The 22,521-nt window shown below is 35.2% G+C and overlaps 1 protein-coding gene across 1 annotated transcript in view; it reads right to left on the bottom strand.

Moving 5' to 3' along the window:
* Window positions 1-12,491: 12,491 nt before the first annotated feature.
* LOC136414012 (protein big brother-like) overlaps window positions 12,492-22,521 on the bottom strand; it is a 30,845-nt gene continuing 20,815 nt past the window's right edge. The window contains exons 4-5 of the mRNA XM_066397797.1: window positions 16,499-16,575; window positions 12,492-12,871 (exon numbers count right to left, since the gene is read on the bottom strand). Of these exons, the coding sequence (XP_066253894.1) occupies window positions 12,850-12,871; window positions 16,499-16,575 (99 nt within the window). The 3' untranslated portion in view covers window positions 12,492-12,849. The remainder of the gene's footprint in view (window positions 12,872-16,498; window positions 16,576-22,521) is intronic.

Here is a 22,521-nt window from a genome sequence, read left to right as displayed (position 1 = left end):
TTAATAATTTTAACTAGTCCAGTACTTTATTTACTTCGATAAACACTATCGCTTCGTTTTAAAATGGTTTACACTATTCAAGAAAAAGTTTAAATTATTTCGCTCTTTTTTCAAAGCAATGATTGCACCAGCAGGACTGCAAATTTATTTAATGAGCAATATTCTGATAAATGCGCGTTCCACACTTTCGTCCGCAGTCTGGTTACAAAATTTCGAGAAGTTGGATCTGTGGAAAACGAAAAAAAGGTTCATAAGACGAAAAAATTCGGTGGGCCACCCTGTATATACAAGTCGTTCTTGCAAATTTTTCCGTAGTACTCTTGAACAAAAATATTTTGACACACATTTCATCCGTCTAAATAGAGCTCAATCGGCTTATTTTCACTTCAGCAATTAGTATTTCAGTATTAATCCGGGGTTTCCATAGACACCCCGTATTTATCATATGATTTACAAATTCGAAAGATATATTATTAGTAAAGAAATATTTTCCAAACCTTGATTCAAATATCTGCTGTGAGGATACACCCTGTATAAAATTCCTGGGTAAGGGAATTTTTTTCAAAGCATTCTTGATCAGGAATTTGATGATATTCTTGTTATTTTTTTGTATCTCTTCTCTGACCGTACTGGTTGACAGCATAAATCATGCTAAACAGCTTAACAGCTGAATTAAATCAGATATTATTCATGGCAGATATCTCTATTTAAATTCGCGGTTTAACGCCCTGTATCATAGGAATATGTTTGCTTTACGATTTAACGCAATTATTAATATCACCCCTACGTGTAGCGTTCTAGAGAAAGGGTGAAAATGCCTGTTTCAAACCCTTTAAATAAACAATGCATTACGTGCGTACCCACGACTCTAGTGCGCATTTCTTATGATAAACGCATGGATACGTAAGCAGTTATAGCTTTTTACCTGAATTTTATGAGGTTTTAGGTAAGAAATTGAGCACTTTCAGTGACCACTTGTATATCGAAAGTTACAGAGTTGCAGACATTAGTTTATTAGTCTAGATCAACTGAGAACCTCTAAAAACACAATTTTAAAAGCGTTGGAAACATGCCATTTTTCGACAACTACTGAAGTTAACTGTAGAAAAATGTCCCCTTCATCAATAGATTTCAAAAATGTAATAGAAGAAAAAACTGCAGTTTCTGCATTATAAACTCAAGAAAAAAGTTAGCCTGAAAGTTCTCTTAATTAAAAGTTCGTGTTTGTTATAACAATATTGTAAAAACGTTGATGTATATTCTACGTGCAGGGTTCCTTCAAGACAGAACCAAACAATATTTTAGCCTTCCCGTGTAATACGATGGAACTGAAAGATCTTTAGACTTTTTTTCGTAGAATTCAAAAATGTGATGTAAAATATCACTAAATTTATAAAAAAATCTAATAAGATCTATTCCAAAAAACCTTATTTTTCATGTTTTTTATACTTTATATTTATTTATAATCTATTTTTAAAGGGCCCTATTCTAAAAAAATTTAGGATCTATAGGGTGTTCTAGATATCTTTTGCATCTAAAATTTCTTCAAAAAAGATATAGGAAAAATGTCGCTTGCGTGGGTGGAACACCCTATGTTAAGGGTAATGTTCCAGTCCAGTTGCACTAACAATGCCCAAATAACTAACATGTTAACTCCCCTATTACACGCTCTTCAACAAAATTGCCGACATACCTGTAATTTTCTCATTCTTTCTCTTATTGTGTTTACTGAAGTTAATTGAGCTTGTCCTTTGTTTGCGCGGGTGTTCTATTACAACAATCAATTTCATTCACTATAGGCAGGCACCACATCTTTTGTAGTTTTCAATAATGGCCATTATTGGGGCATTATTGATTGATTGAATTGAAAACTATAATACCTTTCATTTCATGTCATTTGTTTGCATGTTTTAAGTGATATGAACTATTTAAGGGGAAGGGGGTAAATAAATACCCATCTAAAAATAGGTTGTGATAAGCATAAGAATTAAATTTTTGCAATTAATTTTATTTTTTTAGAATTAATAGCGTCGCTCGCGAATTTACTTAGAAGAAATTTTCTGAGAGGATGATCATCAACGACATAAATATAGTCAATCGAGGCATACACAATTGTAGGCAATACATCCTACATTCTCAGATAAATTTGCTGTTGAATACGTTTATCTCGTAGATGCTTATTCAAGTCTGTTAAAAATAATTGCAAACTTGTGGATTTAAAAGTTTTTTGAGAAAAACCGAAAATCAACAAGTTGAGAAAACTGTAACACTTCTTCCCCATTTATAACCGAATCTGAAACCATTCCGCTGTACTTGCAGACGATGTTGTTCATTTTTATATTTAGAACACATTGCATTCGGCATGTCTCACATATTATCTCAAATCAAGCCAGAATATACATATGTAATCCTAGGATTTTTCCTATGAGGATGATCATCAGCGATATAAACCTGATCAATCGAGGCACACGCGATTGTAGGCAACACACCCTACATTGTCAGAATAAGTCGCCATATTAGCTGTTGGGTACATTTATCTCGCAGGTGTACATTTGATTCCTAGTTTACCTTCCGAAGAGATGTTGAATGAAAACAAAGAAAAGTTATTAAGTAAAGCTACTGACATGTCTTCGTATTTGTGGAATATTACAATTATTGGATACCCTTTAATTTCGACATAGCCCCCTTTTAAGGTGCTCTTTCGACTATATACCCCTATCATCTATTTTTTTTTTCGGACCAACGTTCCTTAATCTGACAGTCTGCCCTGTTAATACTACTGACTACTGTTCCCTGACAATTCAATTGGCATTGATATGCGACACCTATTATTCACGGATTTAATATCGCTCCTCATCCCGGATGTTTTGCTACTCGTAGGGTCATTAATCCATTGAATTCACATTCTCAATACTTAAAGTTAAGACGTGTGTTTAGTAACATGGGCCTGTAAAAGAAGGTGAAAGGGATTCATCTCAGTGGATGCCAAAAAGAGCGCTGAAAAGGGTATGCGTGACGATTAATCAAATTTAAATACTGGGGGTGTTGTTGCAGGATTATTGCACCCAGCTGCTGCTGAATATGCAAACTACGTACACTTGTCACCAGATCTTGATAATGAATCAGGGCGTGACGTGTTAATTTCTCGTCTATAACTTCGATTTGCATAATTTTCAATCCTTGCATAATTTTTTATGTCACCGAATTACACAGGGGCTGAACGCTTTAATTTCGCTTCAGTAGCTCGGGGGCTCTAATGTTGCGTTCATATCAATTATTGTAACATACTTTCTTTCTAAGACAGTTTCTCTATGTTGCTATTTAAGATATTAAAGATATTAAACATTAAGCATTTTTAGTAATTCGAGATTTACATGACGTGATATGCACATTTTACTCTTACATCGGTGTACAGCAAACCCTTTCATTAGTTATGGACAGCTTGCCGATATGCCTAATTGTAATTTTGACTTGTGTAGTGCACCTGCTTTCCCTCTAACTATTATGAGATGCAGATTTATGCAAATCGCTGACCCTAGCGAAGATTATAACACTGATATGACTTTATAAATATGTTATAAGCTGTAGTGAATAAATGCTCACCCTATCGGCCTGTTACACTAAGAATACTGAAAATCGCTGATTTATAATTCATTGATTGTTGTCACTGCTATTAAATCGAATATTGAATTAACCTGAATTCATCTGAACTGTAACATGTAACTATTACCTAAATTGATATCCAGAGTGTAACATATCATCATGGAGATGTTTCAGGGGGCGATAGAGCTTTGTAAAATAATAAAAAAGTGCTAAGAGACCCAGAGTCAAAAACGCACCATTTTCGATATACAGGGTGGCAAAGTTTCACATTTTTCTTATATTTTTCACTTTTTTAAGGATACTTTGAGTTAATTTATCGAAATTTCGGCCACTTATTTTGTTTAAGACCTCCTATAACAAATTGTCAAAATCATCGGTAGCCACATACAGCGTATTATGTTTTTTGGATCAACTATTTTATGTTTAGTATATTTTTTTGGAACACCCTTTATAAGTCCTAATGCCAAATTTAAATTTCTTCTTCATTTCTTTAACTTTTTGGTCTTTGCAGTATTTCTGTATCTTTTGCTGTTTTGGTAGAATTTGCAAAAATATCTATAAACGTAAATTAAGGATGTAAAGGAAATAAGGAAAAAATCGGCATCCGGCTCAGTTGTCAACTATCTGAAGCAATTCGTAACATTTAATCAAAGTTCTTAAAATAGAAGTAAATCTAAATGAAACAAAAAATTTAAAAACTGTTGAAAAAGTCCTTTAAAAATGTGAAACTTTGCCATCCTGTATATTGAAAATTGTCCGTTTTTAACCATGAGTATATTAGTATTTTTATTATTTTGCAAAATATTATTGCTCCCTGAAATATCTCCATGTGATATGTTATACCCTGTATACCTAATTACTAACAAATCTTACATTATTTTTTCTTATGAAATGTTTTTCCCAACCATGTGGATTATTAAAAAACTCTACTAGCTTTTTCTAACAAAGAAATACTTTATATGTTATGAGATTAAACTCATCAAATGTCCTACTGATATGCAGAATATCATCAAATTCTCCAGTCGGTGCCGAGATCCAAGGCCGAGCGGTTGAATCATGGCTTACGCTTGATTTATCTACGACTCTCGTAAATTTTACATAAATAAATTCCTTATGTGTATTCATAACGCACAAGGGTCTGGTTTAGAAAGATTGAGCTTAAATTTAAAGCATCTTCATTTCCACTAGAACCAACCAGAACCAAAACAGAACCAACCGATTTCTGTTCAAAACGATGACGTCAAAGCAGTAACTTAATTTTAATTTTTGAGTACTAGCTCAAGCAATTGGTTCAAACCTCCATCTGTGCTCTTTGATACCGACCTACACATATATTAATGAACTTGTTGCTTATTTGAACTCATTGTATTAACATAAAACAGAAGGACGGTAATGAGGACTAGAAAAAAAATAAAATTCTATTTAACATTATAAAATTGGTAAATAAGGTCCTATAATTGCATGCATAAAATTTTACAAAAATCAGATAAATCGTTCTGTGAGAAATACATATATCGTATATACATAATTCTCTTGAACGTGCGAAATGCTCTCATAGCAGGTGTGACGTCACAAAGCGGTATGCTCGTTCAAAGGAGAGACATGCAATAAATTGGGAATTATGAGAGAAATTTGACTTTTATCGTTTCACCTCGTTTTTCTATTACTTAATTATTCGTTAAATTGTTTAAGGTTTGGGCTAAAAATTGAAGAAGGCGTTCAAGAGCCTACAAATGAAACTTATTAATGATGACGCCACATGGTGTGTAGGTACCCTTTAGCCTAGGAACGTTATATTTAAATTACTACTTGTTCGTATACTAATATACTAGTTCATTTTCCCCTATTTAATTATTTATTCAATTCCCTTTGTTCTTGACTATTCTCTATTTCATTTTAACAACAACGAGATGTCTCTAATCTTATGTAGGCAGGTACCTGTTAAATACATTTTTTAGTACAACATACCTTATTTCTCGATTGTAAAAGTTATTACACTAATAACTAAGATAGAATTCTTGAGATTTTTGTTAATTATTTTATAGAGGAAACTTTTCATAAATCCCCTAATAAAACTTAGGTGGATTATTTTTTTTCAGTACCCTATAACTAACAGTACCTAGCAACTATTACGAAAATGACTACTGGACCCTTGATGTTTGTTTTTTTCGTGCTGTAAACCCCGAAATTAAGGATCTTTCGACATAATTTTTAAGTCGGTAGTTGGCTGTCGTAGAAAAATTTAAATTTCGTTATAAATTTTATCATACAAGGTAATTCAAAACTACTTTAACATCTTGAATTTCTCATCTACCTAGATGGATGATGAATAAAATACATCATTCATTCATAATCTGCAGTCTTGTTATGCAGAGGTACTGAGACAGAACCGAATTTATTCAAACTTCTTGTCGGCTTCCAATGATTTTTTTTCACGGGGCAATTCGAAATCAATAACGATCCTTCCGAAATTGAAAACCATACGGAACGGACGGGACGAATGTATAAAGGACTTAAGTGAATCAACGATTTTAGTGTTATGGAGATTCAGAAGGGATCTGGAAGTGTTGAAAATAATAATAAGTAGAATTTTAAGCGAACAATTGACCACACCGATTTCTGAAATGTAACTAACATGATATTTATTTAATTAACGATTGTGGGAAGTTAGACTTGACCCCACGCCAATTGCTAGCTGGCAGAACGATTTCAGCAGTCCGAATGCGGTAAGACGTATTTCTTACACGTGTAAAGTATAATTTTTTTAATAAAATCATTTTTATCAATTTTTTATGTCTGTTCTAAATTGAGAAAATTATATTGCGGAACAGTAAAAATTTTAACATGCACACGTGCGGTAAATTGACTAGTTCACGGTCACATGAAAGAAATATTAAATTACCCTCGATGGGTGCTGCACAATTTTATTTTATAAGAATTTCTATTTCCATTCTTCCCAATTTCTCAGGATTCCCTCTGAATTTGACCTGCCGTCGAGTGCCCAGCCTATGAGTATGATTCATTGAGGTGATTCACATCTCTATTAATCTTATAATTTAATGAGCGCACCACGTTGGCGCTGCTTCCTCTTCTTCTTCTTCGATTGCGACATTTTATATGAGTCGGAAGTTTTTAGGTCTAAATACTAAACCATGAATCATGTGAGTGGAAGTAGCTGCACACACCTGATCTTGGTTAGCTAATAAACAATCATTCTCTATTTTCGCATTCAGCTAAAGGTCCGATCGCTTTTCATATTGTATTTTTATATATTTTTTCTTTATTACTTTTACATATATATTTTTTTACTTGCCCTGTGCCTACTTTTCTTGAAAAAAAACTCTTTTTGACTTCTATTTATGAAAACTCATTGTTAAGGGATCAAAAAGCCGTGTAGCAGGTCGGGTTTCGTAATTATACGTTACAAGTCACTGTTACTCCCTAATAATCGGAGGCAGCTGAGCGTGAAACAATGATCGTCCTCTTCATATCAATTCGCCCATGCCAAGTGACGCGAAGCGTAATCTAATCCTTACTGAATAAGGGGCAGGGACCACACCTGAACTTACCTAGATACTTAAAAAAATACTTTCCAATACGTACAGGGTATCCATTTCTGGAGCTCCACCACGAGGATCTGGTTTAAAATGGGGGCAAAGTTGCGCAATTTAAAGTTCACAAATACTCCGTTTTGAAGTTTGAAAAGTTGCGCCAAATTTGCAAACTGAAAGATGATAGATGGCGTAGGTAGGATATTTCCCTGCAGGGCCAACATATTGACTGTTTACATTGCTGAATCCTGCTTGAGTTTAAATCTCGCTCGACGTGAACTGAACTGATGAGATCTAATAATCTTCGGGGCGTTCGAATTAATTAAATTCGGAGCTGAAATGCGACGTCAAGTCGTAATAGGCCTTAATTTTCTTCAACTAAAATGAGGCCTCACTATCCTACGCTGGAAATGAAATTTCCATCATACTGTACTATAGGTGAGATCCACTCAGAACGCCCAAATGAATGATCATCAAGTACCGGGTTTAGAAAAAATATACGATTTAACAAAAGTGAAATCCGCGACTTTATGCTATAATATGACTGTAAGGATCTAGGTGGACTGATTAATAGCTGAAAGTTCTCCCATTGGTGTGAATAAGTACCTCACTTTGATGCCATCTTTGCAACTTACTTAAATGTAACACTTACCTGGGTTCACTTTATAAGTTCAGCTGTACTCTGAAGACCACCAGGATGTCGCAATTTTTTACCTACATCAAAAGCTTTCAAATTTCTGTTAGTGAATCCAAGGGGGACGACATGCACAGTCTGTGAACAAATCAAAAACATTTTTATTACATTTGTTACAACATCATTAAGTTGGCGTGATTCTTCCGAAACATTAAATTTTCACAATGCGAGTAAAGGGTTGCCCTTTTGTTAAATGGATATAGTTTAAAATCATTCTAGTGGAGAATGAAGAGTAATCAAGTGTGAAAAATTCAATTATTTCTCAAATGGCCTAGTACTAAAGGGCCAAGAATCTTTTCGGTCTGGGACGGGCCTTGTCGAATTTACCAGAATTTGAATTATAGCTGGATTGTGCAAGGCGTCGTGTCCAAAAACCAATCAATACATTTTTTTAATGAACTTTTTAGGTTTTCGAAAAATAAATATGATTTCTTCAAGGGTCGTAGGACCAAATTTTTTCGGCTTCCTAGAATATATATATAGGATGTTCATTCCTGAAAATCAGCCATGGAGATTTAGGTATTCATAAAAGATAGGAGGTTGATTAAATTGAGGTAAAGCTGCACAATTAGGAGGTCAAGGATAACGGTTTCGAAATTTTAAAAAATCAGATGATTTTCTGAGAAAAAACATGAAGTTTTGAAAAAACGTCCATATTTTTTCCTCAGTTTATTTGACGAGTTGATTCAAAATAATTGACACTTCATCACTGCTAAATTTCATCTTGTACAATAGGGCGTTGTCATATTTGAAACACGACGTATCTATTTCTGGCAATCCGTATCAACTTCGTTCTTTCTTACGAGTACCATTTTAAATTTTTACATTTTTGGAATTCAGCTGTTTTCCTGATTACGCTAATATATCAAATATTAAGGTTCAGTTTTGCAGTTTGCACTGCCTTTTAAATAACAAAATAAGAAACAAGTCAGACCTCATACTTGAGATTCATGGATGGACACCCTGTATATTATAAAGATATTCGAAAATATTATACGGTGGCTCCTTAATTGTTAAGTGTGGCTCAGCTAATCGCATCGAATATATTTCATTGTGCATACAAAAGCGAGATGTGTTTTTATAAGCCACTCAAGCCAAGAACGACCAGATCTCGATTTTCTTCAAGTAAAAACCAGCCGAGGAAGCAAAAGAAAAAAAAAGGAAAATTGCTGTATTTTAAAATATTCTTGATACGCCAATGAATTTTACAGCTTGTAACTAAACCAACGCTCATAACATTTTTGAGAGATCGAAGCAACACGAAAGAAATAATTTTAGAAAGTGACTAAATCTCAAAAACTCGTAGAAATTCTAATCATGAAGTACGCCATTGATTTTCATGAATATTGAAAGTATAAAAAATTGGATGTTGCAATTTTCACCTCAAAATTAAAAGACGATATTACATATAATATTATTAAACACAGATAGCCTGATTTCCGAGTCTACAAATCCGTCTACATTGCAGTCTACACCTTCACCGCTAAAATCCTTATTGTGATAAGGTAATCGCATAATAATAAATTAACCAGAGCGATGTGAGAATTATTAACCAGTTCACAGGAATATTTATCGGCATAGGAAGAAAGATAAAAGCCGTCGTGTTTAGTGAAATTATCTGTTTCCGTTCCATGTGAACCATTAGTGTGAGATTTATATGTGACGTTAATCCCAAGAGAAATGTGTCAAAACATTTCAATAGTTCAGGATCGTTAACTAAAAATAAAGCCATTTGTGAAAACAAAACATCTTTGAAATGCTTCCGAAAATTGGGGCGGTTTAAAGGATTTTAAGTGGTTTTTCGATTTATTTTCTTCCTTTTTAACGGAATTATTGGAGTTAATTTTGTAGTGACACATGGGCATAAATTATTCAACTTAAACAGATTTATTATTTTAACTTAAAGGGATTTTTGTACCAACTCGATTTTATCATTTTGTTATTTCCCTCTCCACCCCTCAATACCACCCTGAATTTCTATGGAAGTGACATAGTAGTGAAAAAATAATCAGTGGTGCTACGCCACTGATTGATTTCTTCTAGGTTCTAGGAATGTTTAGTTCTCACCTTTTTAACCATCTTTTGATACGACACTGTTTTTTGTTAATATAAAATGAATAATTAGGGGAAATCAATATTCACGAATATCAGTGACGCACTTCTTTTTCTGGGACACCTAGCAAGATTGAAAATTTTGAGTAGCAAAGGACCACCACACAAATATTTCAAGTGGTAGAAAAAAAGAATCAATGAGTGGCACAGCACCACATGAGTAGCAAACGACCACTTATTCTTTTGGAATTTTTTACCCCTTTGCAGCAATTTTTGTGACACCTCAGAAACGTCCTGACCCGCGAAAAACACCAATTTTGAATAAGACCCCTTCAAAAGCCTCTTTCTTCAATAGCCCCAAACTATTATGTCACACGATTAATAATGAGCGACAGATCAGATCGATTTAATTATGTATTCATGGGACCCTTCTTTATCTCATCACGTGGCCACCCATGTAGGCACGTGCACGTGCCCTTACCAACTTAATCCTAGGTTAATTGGAGAATCATCAAAAGCGTAATCTCAGTTTATCATACGGGAATGAGCTTTGGCTCATTAATAATCGCTGTCCTAAAAATTATCGATCACTAATTATAATCAGAGCTGGTGAAGCAAAAAGTTGTTACGCAGTTTATATATTTCCGATGTGGAAAAGTCAGAGAGAAAGTTCACACCCGAATGATCTTTTTGTTTATAACAAATTGCTCGTGACCGCGTTTATAATTTTTATTTACAATTACGGAAAAAATAAATGTCACACCACCAATGCCTCGGGTGTAGAATTAGCACTTTATGCATGACTTGTTAAGAAGTTTGGTAGTTACTCATATTGCAATTAGTAAATTATTGGAAACGAATCGATTTTAGCTGGTTATGAATTAAAGTACACATTTTTGGTTAGTACCGCTCATATTGTTATGATAATTAATAGGGCGTTCTTATAATCACAACTTTATTCCTACATAAATTAATGTTTCGGTTCATTTGGGCCCTGAAGTCGTGCCTTAGGTCGATTCCGGGGAACCCAATGTGTTTCGGTACATAGGTGTCCGGAACCACTTTCGTCTACGACGCATTGGGGCAACATAAGGGTTGAGACGAGAGGAAATGTGCCTCGGATAAATCCCACACTATCCAGTGGTCAAAACACTGGATAGTGTGGGATTTCATAGTGTGTCTCGAGAGATTTCATCTCTTGAGAAAAACAACACAAAAAAGTTTGTTCAGTCCCTCCAACTGGAGTTGAAGATTTTTCTTGATACCGCACCTACACATCGACGCGCTTAATTAAAAATATCTCGAAAACGAGTAGAGATGCGAGTTTTTGACACAAAACCGTTTTGATGAATGGAGGAGTTCGGAGTATCAGAAATCATAAAATATTGAGGTTATCGGTACTGATAAAAATTGGCTTGAAACATATATTTTAAGTGAATATGTATATCGTATCCAAAAAATGAACCATTTGAAGACGGTTAATCAAGAACTATGAGGTTTATCCCAATTTACAGGGTAAAAAATACCTACCTCTATACATAGAATGAAAATAGTAAATTTTTGCAAATTTAGCTAAGTCGCTCTATTCTTCTATCAGCGGGCACGCTATGCTCAGCTGTACAAATTTTTCTAGAACGCCCTGTACAAACCAATTCACAAAACATGTATAATTCCCAATTCTCGATCACTTCGTCCACAATTTTTACTACACTACTATGAGATCATTAAAATTTCATATCTAGCCAGCTGTGAGATTTCATACAAGAGAGATAAAAGATAAAAAGTAGGTCGTAGCTCCATCATATGTGGCAAAGTGATGTTAAAATTAGTTTTTGATAAAAGAGCCGAGTGAGGTTATGTTGCTTTATTTACTTTTATCGACGTACGTTCTTTTTTTCAACAAACTTCACAGCCGACTAGATGTGAAATTTAAATGATCTCTCTGTATGATATGCTATCGTCTTTATACCATACTGTAGTGTGCCCATCGAATGCTATTAGTGACGCAATATTCTTAGAAGCTAAATCGGTTATTAATATTTTTTCATCAAGATTTATTTATCTTTCCCATGAAAAAGCACCATTAGTGCACACACAAACTCAATCTTTAGCTCAATAATAAAGTAGTGAAGATAAACCAAAGGTGAACTTGAAAAAATTCAACAGTAATTAACATATCGACACGAAGCAACCCTCCTAATTGGTAAGTTTAGATATAAATATAGGCCTAAGTCAGTTATAAGGGACTTCCTATGCAGAAATAAGACCATTAAAACGCTAATTATAGTAGTACCAGAACCAAAGGACGGTTTCATTATTTTCCTGCATCGAAGTACATTACACTATAGTACCACCAGACCTCCTAAACGTTCTCCATAATTTTTCCATCTGTAACTAAATTGTCTGACTCCATGGGTCATAAAACGTCATCGAACACGTGTTACGAATTATCCCAAAAACTATAACTCTTTTTTTGTATCGACCGGTCATTTATCTATAAAGTCATAATTTAGGGGGTCAATGCGGCACATGTTGATAATTTCACCGATTTGGGGAAAGGGGTGAGAAATAAAAGGCATTGTATTCCACTGAGACAATTTTGCTTTATATTAAAGGGTTCGTTTCTGCGGATACCAACCGTACATAATTCCTTAATACGTCCTAATAAAGCTGCTGCTATTGTGTAATTATTCACACTTGTTATGGCGAAATATGTATTTTTCTCATTGTTTCTCCTTTACACGTGTTAAATTTATTACAATGGGAAAATTACAGTGTTGCAGTTCTATACATCTTTATGACGAATAAATCAAGTATCTTGGGCTTTAGAACAACTAAAGTTACTAGCTAAAAAACCATAAATTTCCAATGTTATTTTTACAGACAAAACCTTTCATTGCACATTAATGAGTTGGAGAATGCTATAAAACCGTTCGGCGCTCCTCTCGTTTATGTCAGCCTTCGCTCCCCCCTGCAAAACAATAAAACGTTAAATATTCCCACACGCTAAAGCTTAGTCAAATTATCCTAAATTAGTCCCTTGAAGAGATTTCTCTAACGGCAGCCTTGACCGGCCTTTTTGCCTACAGATATAGCATCCTGATCTAAAATAAGAGCTTTTGGAAAAGGTCAAAGATCATCAGTCTCAGACCCAGTGACCCTCCACCATTTTTTAGTAATTTTAATGTTTCAATTTGAGAATTGTTTTTATGTTTGGGGCTTTTTTGTGTTATTTGCGCCCCTGAAAAGCAATATAACACTAAATATTTCTACACTCTAAGGCTTAGCCAAATCATCAATTATCCTGAAGTATTCCCTTAGAAAAGCTTCTATAAAGGGAGCCTTGACCTGCCTCCCCAAAAAAATAAAAAAATTCAAGTGTCAATTTAGATGTTTGCATTTTTACGAGATAATAGCAAATGCCCTTTTGTCGGTACATATAACATCCTGACATAAACTAAGAGCCCTTTGAGAAGTTCAAAGATCTTCAAACATATCAGTTTCAGACTCAGTGACCCAGCACTATGTTCTAGCCGTTTTAATGGTTCAATTTGAGAATTTTTGTTTGGGTTACTGCAAGGGTCTTTTTTGTGCCATTGTGTAAGTGTCACCATTTAGAAAGAGCACAGTAGCGACAACGGGGGGTGATTAGACCAGGAAATCGGGTGATTTTACCTGGGATTCTGTTGACAAGGGTACCCCTTGGATAGATGTCACAATTTAAAGTAAATCCGTATCACCTTGCTTGACTAAGCAGCAAATATGACTAGACAAATAATTCAATGTTTGGGTGACAATTGGGGCGTTGTCTTAGCTTCTTACAAGCATCAGAATATTTTCTTAATGTATGTGCGATAAGAGCAAAATTATTGTGTTTATACATCTATGAATGAGCCAGCGGGTTGAATACTCAAAAAGCAAATTTTAAGCAACTGAACTATTTTTAGCACAGCGAAAATTACTTACAACTTTTTTTACCGAGGTGCTCATGGTTGAACTCCAGAAACGGACACCCTGTAAAATTGGAAATTGATCGTGGTCTTACTGAAAAAAAATTAAAGCGCCGTTTTTCGAGACCGTATTAATTTGAAAAAAAAGAGACATCTTAAAGAGATTGTCGAGAATATTAATTTGAAGTATTTTTTAAGGTAATTGGCCCACATCTGCCCGAGTTATCGCCATTCAAAGTTCTAAAAGTGACAAAAAATCCTCCCTTCTTTGACATTTTTCGAAATTTTCGATGTACTGTTTATCAGTTCAATGGACTCATGCGTTCTATATTTACTGTGGATACTTCAGTGTCGCGAAGCCTCGCAAAGAACCTTTCTTCGTACCCTCATTTTTGGTACAAAATAATTGCAAAAATTGAGGATCAAAGTGATGCTGTACCTCAGATACTTTATAAGATATCAACAGGCAAGTTGCTATCTTGTTTTCTTCTTTTTTTCCTTTCTCTTTAATTTTTTATCTTTAATTCCTTTTTTCATTCATCCCTTCTCTCATCAAGGAATTAATCAAAAACGTCTTATCCCAAAACCTTATAATCGCGTGGCCTAACACGGCTTTCCGGCACGTGTACCTCTGCCATGTTTCCTGCCAAATTATTTCAGAAATAACACCTAAGAGAGCTTTGTCAATATTTACTCAAACGCCCCAGATTTCTCTGCTTACTTGACGAATCAAATAAGAAGTGACACGCATTGACCCAGTAGGGATTAAACCTTAATAAACCAGCAATCAATCTCATGGGACTCGTATAGTATCATAGAAAATATTCCTGCGTTTCACCCTTAAGTTCATTAACATCAACGCTTTAATTTGCATTCCTAAGACAGTCCCCGAGGCAAAAATCAGCCCTATCATCACCCTGTCAACACAATGATTTATCTGGCCTAATAATCCCCAGCGACAAAAAAACACTAAACGTGAAATCGACATAAAATTTCTGACATCTGTTTACAAGTTAATATCGGACGTTAATATTCGCAGTTGAACTGGGAAGGGTTCGATCAGAAAAAGCACATCGAATGGCCCTATGCAAATCGCGAAACCCTTTTTGAAGGGACAGTGGAACATTTGTTTCGAATGACCTGGAGAACAAGCGTATACCAATATTATTTTGTCACCCTAATGTGTCGATTGACGAATTTTTAAGTTGGGTTAGTGGTTTCAGTTAAAAAACATTACTTAAGAAGTAGCGCAATGCTGTTGTTTTTTTTGTAAGAATTATTGAAAAAACTACTTTCCGCACATATTTGCTGCACATCAATACTTTGCGCCCGCATTTGATATATTGATATGAAATTCAGATTGACGTATCATTAAGTGCATTTTGGCGCTAAACCCATGTCCGTAGAGGAATAATTGTATTATTATGACCTGTTAACGAATAATTGTGTTGCTCATGACTTATGAAGGGAAAATCATACAGCGCTAATAATTTGTATGCAAGGTGTTTCCTAAGTACGGTCCATAACTTCAAGACATAATTTCTTATGGTGTTTAAAGAAAAAAGTTCCTATAAACATGTGGCCGGAAACGCTTAGACTCCGAGATACAGGGCGTTGAAAATAAAAAAATATATTATTATTTGAAATAAATTTGGAACCATCAACATCAGGTACTTAAAATTTTGCTGTTAGTGTATCTTAGTAAGGAGCTGCATTTTTAACATAAAATCAATTTTCATCTGCCACCAGTAAAGTAGTTAGGGGTGAGTCAGTCGACGTTTTTGTCATAAAATGTAGAACGCCAATGGATTTTTTGAACTATTTTGATTATTTTCGGACTCTCCTAACATTTTACAATAAAAAAGGTCTTTTAATTTTTTTAAACTAACACAAACCTATTTTTAGAAGTGTGCAGTTTTACTGTGTTTTGAGATAGGCACGGCATTTTGCTTGTAGATTTCATGAAGCAAAGAAAAACAATAAACGTAGTTGTTTATTGTGCTACACTACAAAGTCTAAGAAGGGCCATAAAAAATAAGCGGTCAAGTCTTCTTACTTCCGGAAATGTTTTGTTGCATGATAATGCACAACCGCACATTGCCGGTTTCATACAATAACTTTTGAAGAAATTTAAATGGTAAATTTTTGATCATCCACCCTACAATCCCGATCTCGCACTCAGTGATTATCATCATTTCCTAGATAGTGGTATACAAAAGCTTGTTATGATAAATGTTTGAATACAAATGACGATTATGTTGAGAAATAATTTAAGATATATTTAAACAAATTTCAATAAAAGAATTAAAACGAAAGATGTTTTGTAGCTGTCTTGACAAATCGGAACTTAGTTTGTGGACATGCGTCGTAATATATATTTTCTATTTTCAACGCCCTGTATCTTGGAATCTAAACTTTTCCCGCCACATGTTTATAGGAACTTTTTTCCTTAAATACCATAAGAAATTGTGTCCTAAAGTTACGAACCATACTTGGCAAACACCCTGTATATACCACATATTGCAATTTTAACCCTACACAGTTTTTCATAGTTCGTGAATATTTTTACACACCCTATATACTATATAAATTACTGACACCTTATAATTTACACCTTGTGGGTCTTAAAAATGCCATCATCTCTTTACCTTGGTGGTCCGTGGCAGCGGGATGTGACGGCACCGTGGTGACCATGATGGCCCAGATGATTATTCGCCATTCTGAGCTGTAAGAGAAGGGAACCATTTTTAGACCTTAAAATTTTGATTATGTAAACTGATAATCATCAAGTACACAGAAAACTTAGGCTGGTAAGAATGTCCCGTTTAACAACATTAAATCCTGGTTAAATTGGCAGGCACTTAAATTTTAATCGCTATTAAAACCAATAGAAGTTCTTATTTTCGAGCAAAAATAGCAGCCAAATTCGCCCTTTCTATAGTGCCTCTTGAAAAATACCTGCGATGAATGCAAACAGCATTAAAACGTCAGTTAAAAATTTCAAAACTTATTATTCCCATGACATATGCTCTCCGAACTGGGAAATACTGTAACAAAAACGTGGCTAAACTTGAATCCACCCGGGGGGCATCATAAACACAAATATGAGTCCCTCGTTTTTGATTTTGCACTTCGGCACCTTTGAGCGCTTGAATGGCACGATCGTGCTGAGAGGGCGATTGTTAGTTTTTGACAGCACGAAGGGGGTCATGAAGCCTGGGGGGCACCCCCCCTGGGTGTCTAATAAGGGCGGAACGAGCTCAATGAATGCTGATTCTGAAAAGGTTACTGCTATTTGAAGTACCATGTTTTGACTTATTAGAATCCCATTAATGAGCCAAAGAAAAATAATGGTGTTGATAACTATGATAAGAAAAATCTACGATGTATGTATAGGTAGGTGTCCTCTTACTATATATTTATCGAAGTGTACAGGATGTCCCAGAAACATTTAGATAGTGTGTTACCAGAATAGAGCGATTCAGCTAAATATGCCTCGTTTAAGTTTGTTTGTTTTTTAATAAAATGTTACTCACTCATTCACTCACCGGCTAGCCCACATTTACAAAAAGAGGTATGTTTAATTGTAAAAAGAGTGACTCTTCCGACACATAAAATCCTCGTTTAATGAGGGAACGTCGCTTTCAACATGAATTTCCAATTAATGTGTTGTGTGAGATTTTAGGGTACTGGGATTTTGGTTCCAGTTAACTTTCGGACAAAGCTAAATAGAAAATGGGACTTGAGCTTCTTAAGAAACGAGTTACTTTTAGTTTTGGAGGACGTTCATCTAGTTTTAAGAGAATATTTTTGCTTTATGTAGGATACCGTCCGTGCTTATTACTCGACACCAATAAGGAAAGATTGATTAGGGCAAACATGCGTGACCACCAGGACGTCACGACTTATACTCATTAGATTTCTCCTTTTAGGGATTTTTGAAGGTGTCGAAAATCAACTCGAAATTGAAGAAAAAGAAATAAAAATGTATACCATTTTTTATTGCCCACGTAGTATTTTTATTTGCTGCTGTAAAAGTTCCTCTTTCGTTGTAGGAATGGCGATTGAAAAGTTAAATGCCCTAACTAACATGCATATCGGAATCCTACAACCAACAATAGACTGAAATTCTCGACAACAAAAAAGACCAAAAGACCAACTGAAAGATCGATCCTTTTGAAAAATCACTTGCGCCCTTCCGTCCTACTTAACTTCTAAGTGAAAGCGAACTGGAACGGTGATAGGGCCCAATAACCTTTTGTGCCAAAACTGACCGGTGCAACGGCTCTTTGTTCCCTTGTTTGCCTAAACAGGATGTTGAATCGCTGCAAATATCAGTAATAACATAATGCCAGGATCCGACAGATGATTTATTATTAAGGGCCAGCCCTTGATTGGCTGCGCCCATTCAATCTCGAGTGGCACCGTGCATTTCCTATAATATTTAGACATTTTCGCAATATTTATGATTTTCAAGAGCGTTGACGTGTTAATTTGGAGTTTGGTACCCAGCGGGTCGTCCTTGTGTTACTGAGGGGTGAGAAATTCCCGTTTAATTCTCTCTTTGACTTGAACTAAGAAAGCCTTAAGCACTTGATCTGAAGAGGCCATGAACGTTTTGTATAATATTTGGATATTTTTCGCAATATTTATAATTTTCAAGAGCATTGATGTATTAATTTAGAATTTGATATTCAGCGGGTCATCCCCGTATTACTAGAGGGTGAGAAATTCCCGTTTTATTCTTTCTCTCTCACTCGAACTAAGACAGCTTTAATCTACCCTTAAGCTTGTTCCCGAATGAATTTCCTCATCCCGCTAAAAGCGTTAGTCCGTAGGATTTACTATTTATACACCGGGTTCATCCCTTGAATTGAAATCCTCGGCATTAATTTCAGAATCTGTTTGTTCACCTCGTGTCTCCCACGCAATTGAGACATGTCCCGAGGTCCTATAGGGTTGCAGTTTAGGAGTTTTATTTGTGAATGTTTGCCCTTTAATCCGTCAATCGGATTAGTTAATGCGTTCCACATGTTAAGAATTTTTAGAGCTGAATCTGGATATTGAACCATACCCGCCTTAGTCCTGGGAGCAACAAGTTCTTATCTAAATCTTTAGGGCACTCCACAGAAGAATTAACAGCATAGCAGTCATGGAAAGGGATTCGCGAAACTTAAAAAAAGAGCATTTTTGAGCCTAGTGAAATGCTGTTTTAAAACTTTAATATTTTGACTTCGTCCTGTGTTTAAAATATTCGGAAGGGACCAAAATTTTTGAAAAATTATTTATTAAATTTAAAATTAATTTACGCTCTATTTTTGATAATCTTTGTCGTCAATGACATGTTGCAAAATGGGTGGAGGATTTAAAAAGAGGTTGGTAGCAGATTTAAAATCCGACACCTTGTGTTCCTACAGTTATGCGAACCTCAACTAATCTGAATTAACCTGAACTAACCTGAAAATACATTTTCCGCATTACTCCTACAAATTCCATCTTCCTTACTTACAACAAGGGAATGCGATTTATTATTATTCGCGCATAATAGAAGAGCTTTTTTGGATTGTGTATTAGGGCCAAAGTTCTCCGTTGTTTCTATAACGAGCAACGAGGGTGGCATTGAAGGGCGCGACCCTCTCAAATTAGAGGGGGCTCTTTATTAGGATCCCGTACTGACGGCCAATCTCTCTGTCGAGGGACCCTCTTCCTTTTCCTGAATTTTCACCCCCTTATGCTCCCGATCGGCAAAAGTAGAGTTGTCTATAAATGGGATTTTCATCAGTGTATTTTTGCTTTTTTTCTTTTAAAACAGGAAGTCCGAATGTCTCGATTTTTAATTTATGCATTACATGCATTTCCCATACCAGATTGTATGAAGTTTTCTTCCTATTTTGAGGTCTAAAATAATTAGTTTCATTTGTGAAAATATTTCCGGATACATCTTGCATAGATCTAGATCTTGGCTTTTAGCCAGGACTGTTCCAAGATCGAATTTTTAAGTCTCCACCTGATTGCGTGTAGTCTGGCCTATTCTGGTTATTCCTTTCTATCCATTTTCCAGAGGCATGGATTAATTAGCTCCCTCCCATCTTCGATACGCCCATCATCATGTGCCGCTTCGGTTGCTATGTTCTTTCTGTCTATAGGGTTTACACCCTATAGACAGCAATTTTTTTTCATCTGCAAATTTTCGCAGAAATTAACCTACGGGCTGGAAATTGCTCGGAGAGGAACGAATCAAAACTATTGTAAGTAAATCGATTATGTTCAAAAATTCCCTTATGAACAACTTTCCATGTACATAGTTTAGAAGCTGTGACAAGTTTTCCTACTAACTAAATTAAAAATGTTGCTAAACCCCCTGTATAATAAAATAGATCAATGTTCCTATAAGCCTATAATCGCTATATTTTTTGATCTTCTAATCCGCTGTCCTAAATTGTGTCAATGTTCATAGAACGCCCTCTATAACAGTGTTCATTTCTTAGTCTCCATGGTTCAGAGGGACAACTACTTTGTATTATCCTGTACGCATGCGAAAAGTCACTTTTCGCACTCGTAAGATGCGGTAGAATGCTTCTTTCATCTTGAAAATACGTGCGATAATGGAAATTTACTGCACGCTCGAAACAATTTGATACGTTTTACAACTTATACGGCTAATTTGTTTCTTTTCTTCTCTGAGCTATAGGCTTTCACCAGTTTATCCCTAACAATAAAATTAAATAATAAAATTAGGTTTAAATTAAATTTACAGAAAACCTCTTGGATCAGTCCGGCCAGTTGGATATCTAAACCGGCTCCGTTTACGGTCCACCCCTTTGAAATGTCGCCCCATCGCACAGGGGTTGATAATGGCATTCCTGCGAGGGGGCTCGATTCAATAAAACCATTTAATTGAAATCAAAATATCTCCGCGATTGCAATAAAACACCCCTGTAGTTTAAACTTCTTAAATAGTTGTTCTTTTGTAGGAGGATTTCAATATTGGATTTTCGAGGGTCGTTGTTTGTTCAGTGAATATTTCATTCAATCAAACAGCACCTGTTTGACAAAAAGAGTCACGGTAATTTATAGTAAAATCTATGAGAAATTTTGCAACGTGACGTTTTCTAGAGGCAGCTCGGCGTTGCTACCTGCCTGATATATTACACTATAGAGATCAATATCGTCCAGCTACCTGCCACATATTGAACAAAGATAAGGTCAATTCCAAGTATCCCTTAAACGATAGCTCACAGTTTCAGTGACACCTGTACCTGTATCCTCATACAGGGTGCATCAACGAATAACCAAATCCGGCTTGCGCATTAAATTTTTTTGACACCTATCTGTTCTTGTGCGATTTAGTAAGGACACTCTGTATACTGTTTGCGCAAATCTGGGTATAAAGAAGGTTATTAAGGGATTTACATTTCACTTAAGACCGGCGGCTTCAAAACGTTTTTCATTGTCAATGTCCATTTTGGTATTTGATCTTATCGTGGGAAGGAGTGTTTAAATGGCATTTACGGAAATGGACTGGAAAGTATACGATCTGCTAATAATTGGGTAAGGTTTCTTGGGACAAGTTGAGTGTCCAGCACTGCGGATACACTGGGAACAGTAGTATCGAAAAACAAAAGAAAATTTTTAAATAATAAAAACATTTTTAAAAGTTATTAAAAAAATTATTTAAAAAATTTAAAAAAGCTCATCATTTAGATATGTATCAGATTTTTTAGACATTCACTTGTAAAAAATATGTTATATTCGTGTATTATTGTGGACAATGACTTCGCACAATAATGCAAATACAAAGACAACGATGTCTCAGGGAACAAACTTCGCAACTAAAAAAAAACTGATACATACTAGGTTTTTCCAACCAATGTTGTCAAACTCTTACAAGTTGTTTAATAGAGAAAACTAAATTCTTATTTTTTTTTAAATTACCTTTTTGATTCTGTGCTTTGTCTGTTTTTTTTTTACTTGAACTGCTACCTGCCTCGGAACCGTAAACTATCAACATGTCTTTATAGCGTGACAACTTCGAAGCTTCCTGTAGACTGATACGATTAAATCCAAGACCGTTCATAATTCCCTTTTGTTATTTTTTTAGTGGGAGTAAATAAGGGACAGAAGCGAACGGTAAGCCCTTAAATCCTTCAAAAAAGCCGCCCATACTAAAAAAGCATAGAAAAAATAAGCGCCACGCTACATTGTTTATGTAAGAGGATGCTTAGGGAGATTTAGGATCTTTTGGAAGCATAGCTGGAGATGGATTTTTTTAGCTATTTTAATCTATACTATTACTTATTTATGTGCCAGTTTCGAATTAAAAAAAGTAATTTTTGGTAACTCTAGGGACGTTCGTATTAGCAGAGGTTGGTCGTGGAATTCCTAACTCTACCACCTGGTACTAAGCCTTGTACTTTTCTCATTGCTACCCTGTAGAATCAATAATTTTCCTCCAATACTACGTCAGAAATAACTCATTCCCAACGTTATATTAGTTGCAGAAAAAATGCATCTCATCACTAGTTACAGAATGTTATTTCCTAACAGCTATCAGCTAATCGTAGTTACCTTGTTTTTAATTATTGTTATTTTTTAATGGATTAGGGTAAATGCCGAAGGGCTGTCAAGTGAGGCTGTTCAATTTATAATTTAACTAACTTCAATTTGCAAT

Source organism: Euwallacea similis, chromosome 16 (genome assembly GCF_039881205.1).
Source record: "Euwallacea similis isolate ESF13 chromosome 16, ESF131.1, whole genome shotgun sequence".
In the NCBI taxonomy this organism is placed as follows: domain Eukaryota; kingdom Metazoa; phylum Arthropoda; class Insecta; order Coleoptera; family Curculionidae; genus Euwallacea; species Euwallacea similis.
The sequence above is the reverse complement of the archived record's forward strand: the minus strand, read 5'-3'. Positions and strand labels throughout refer to the sequence as shown.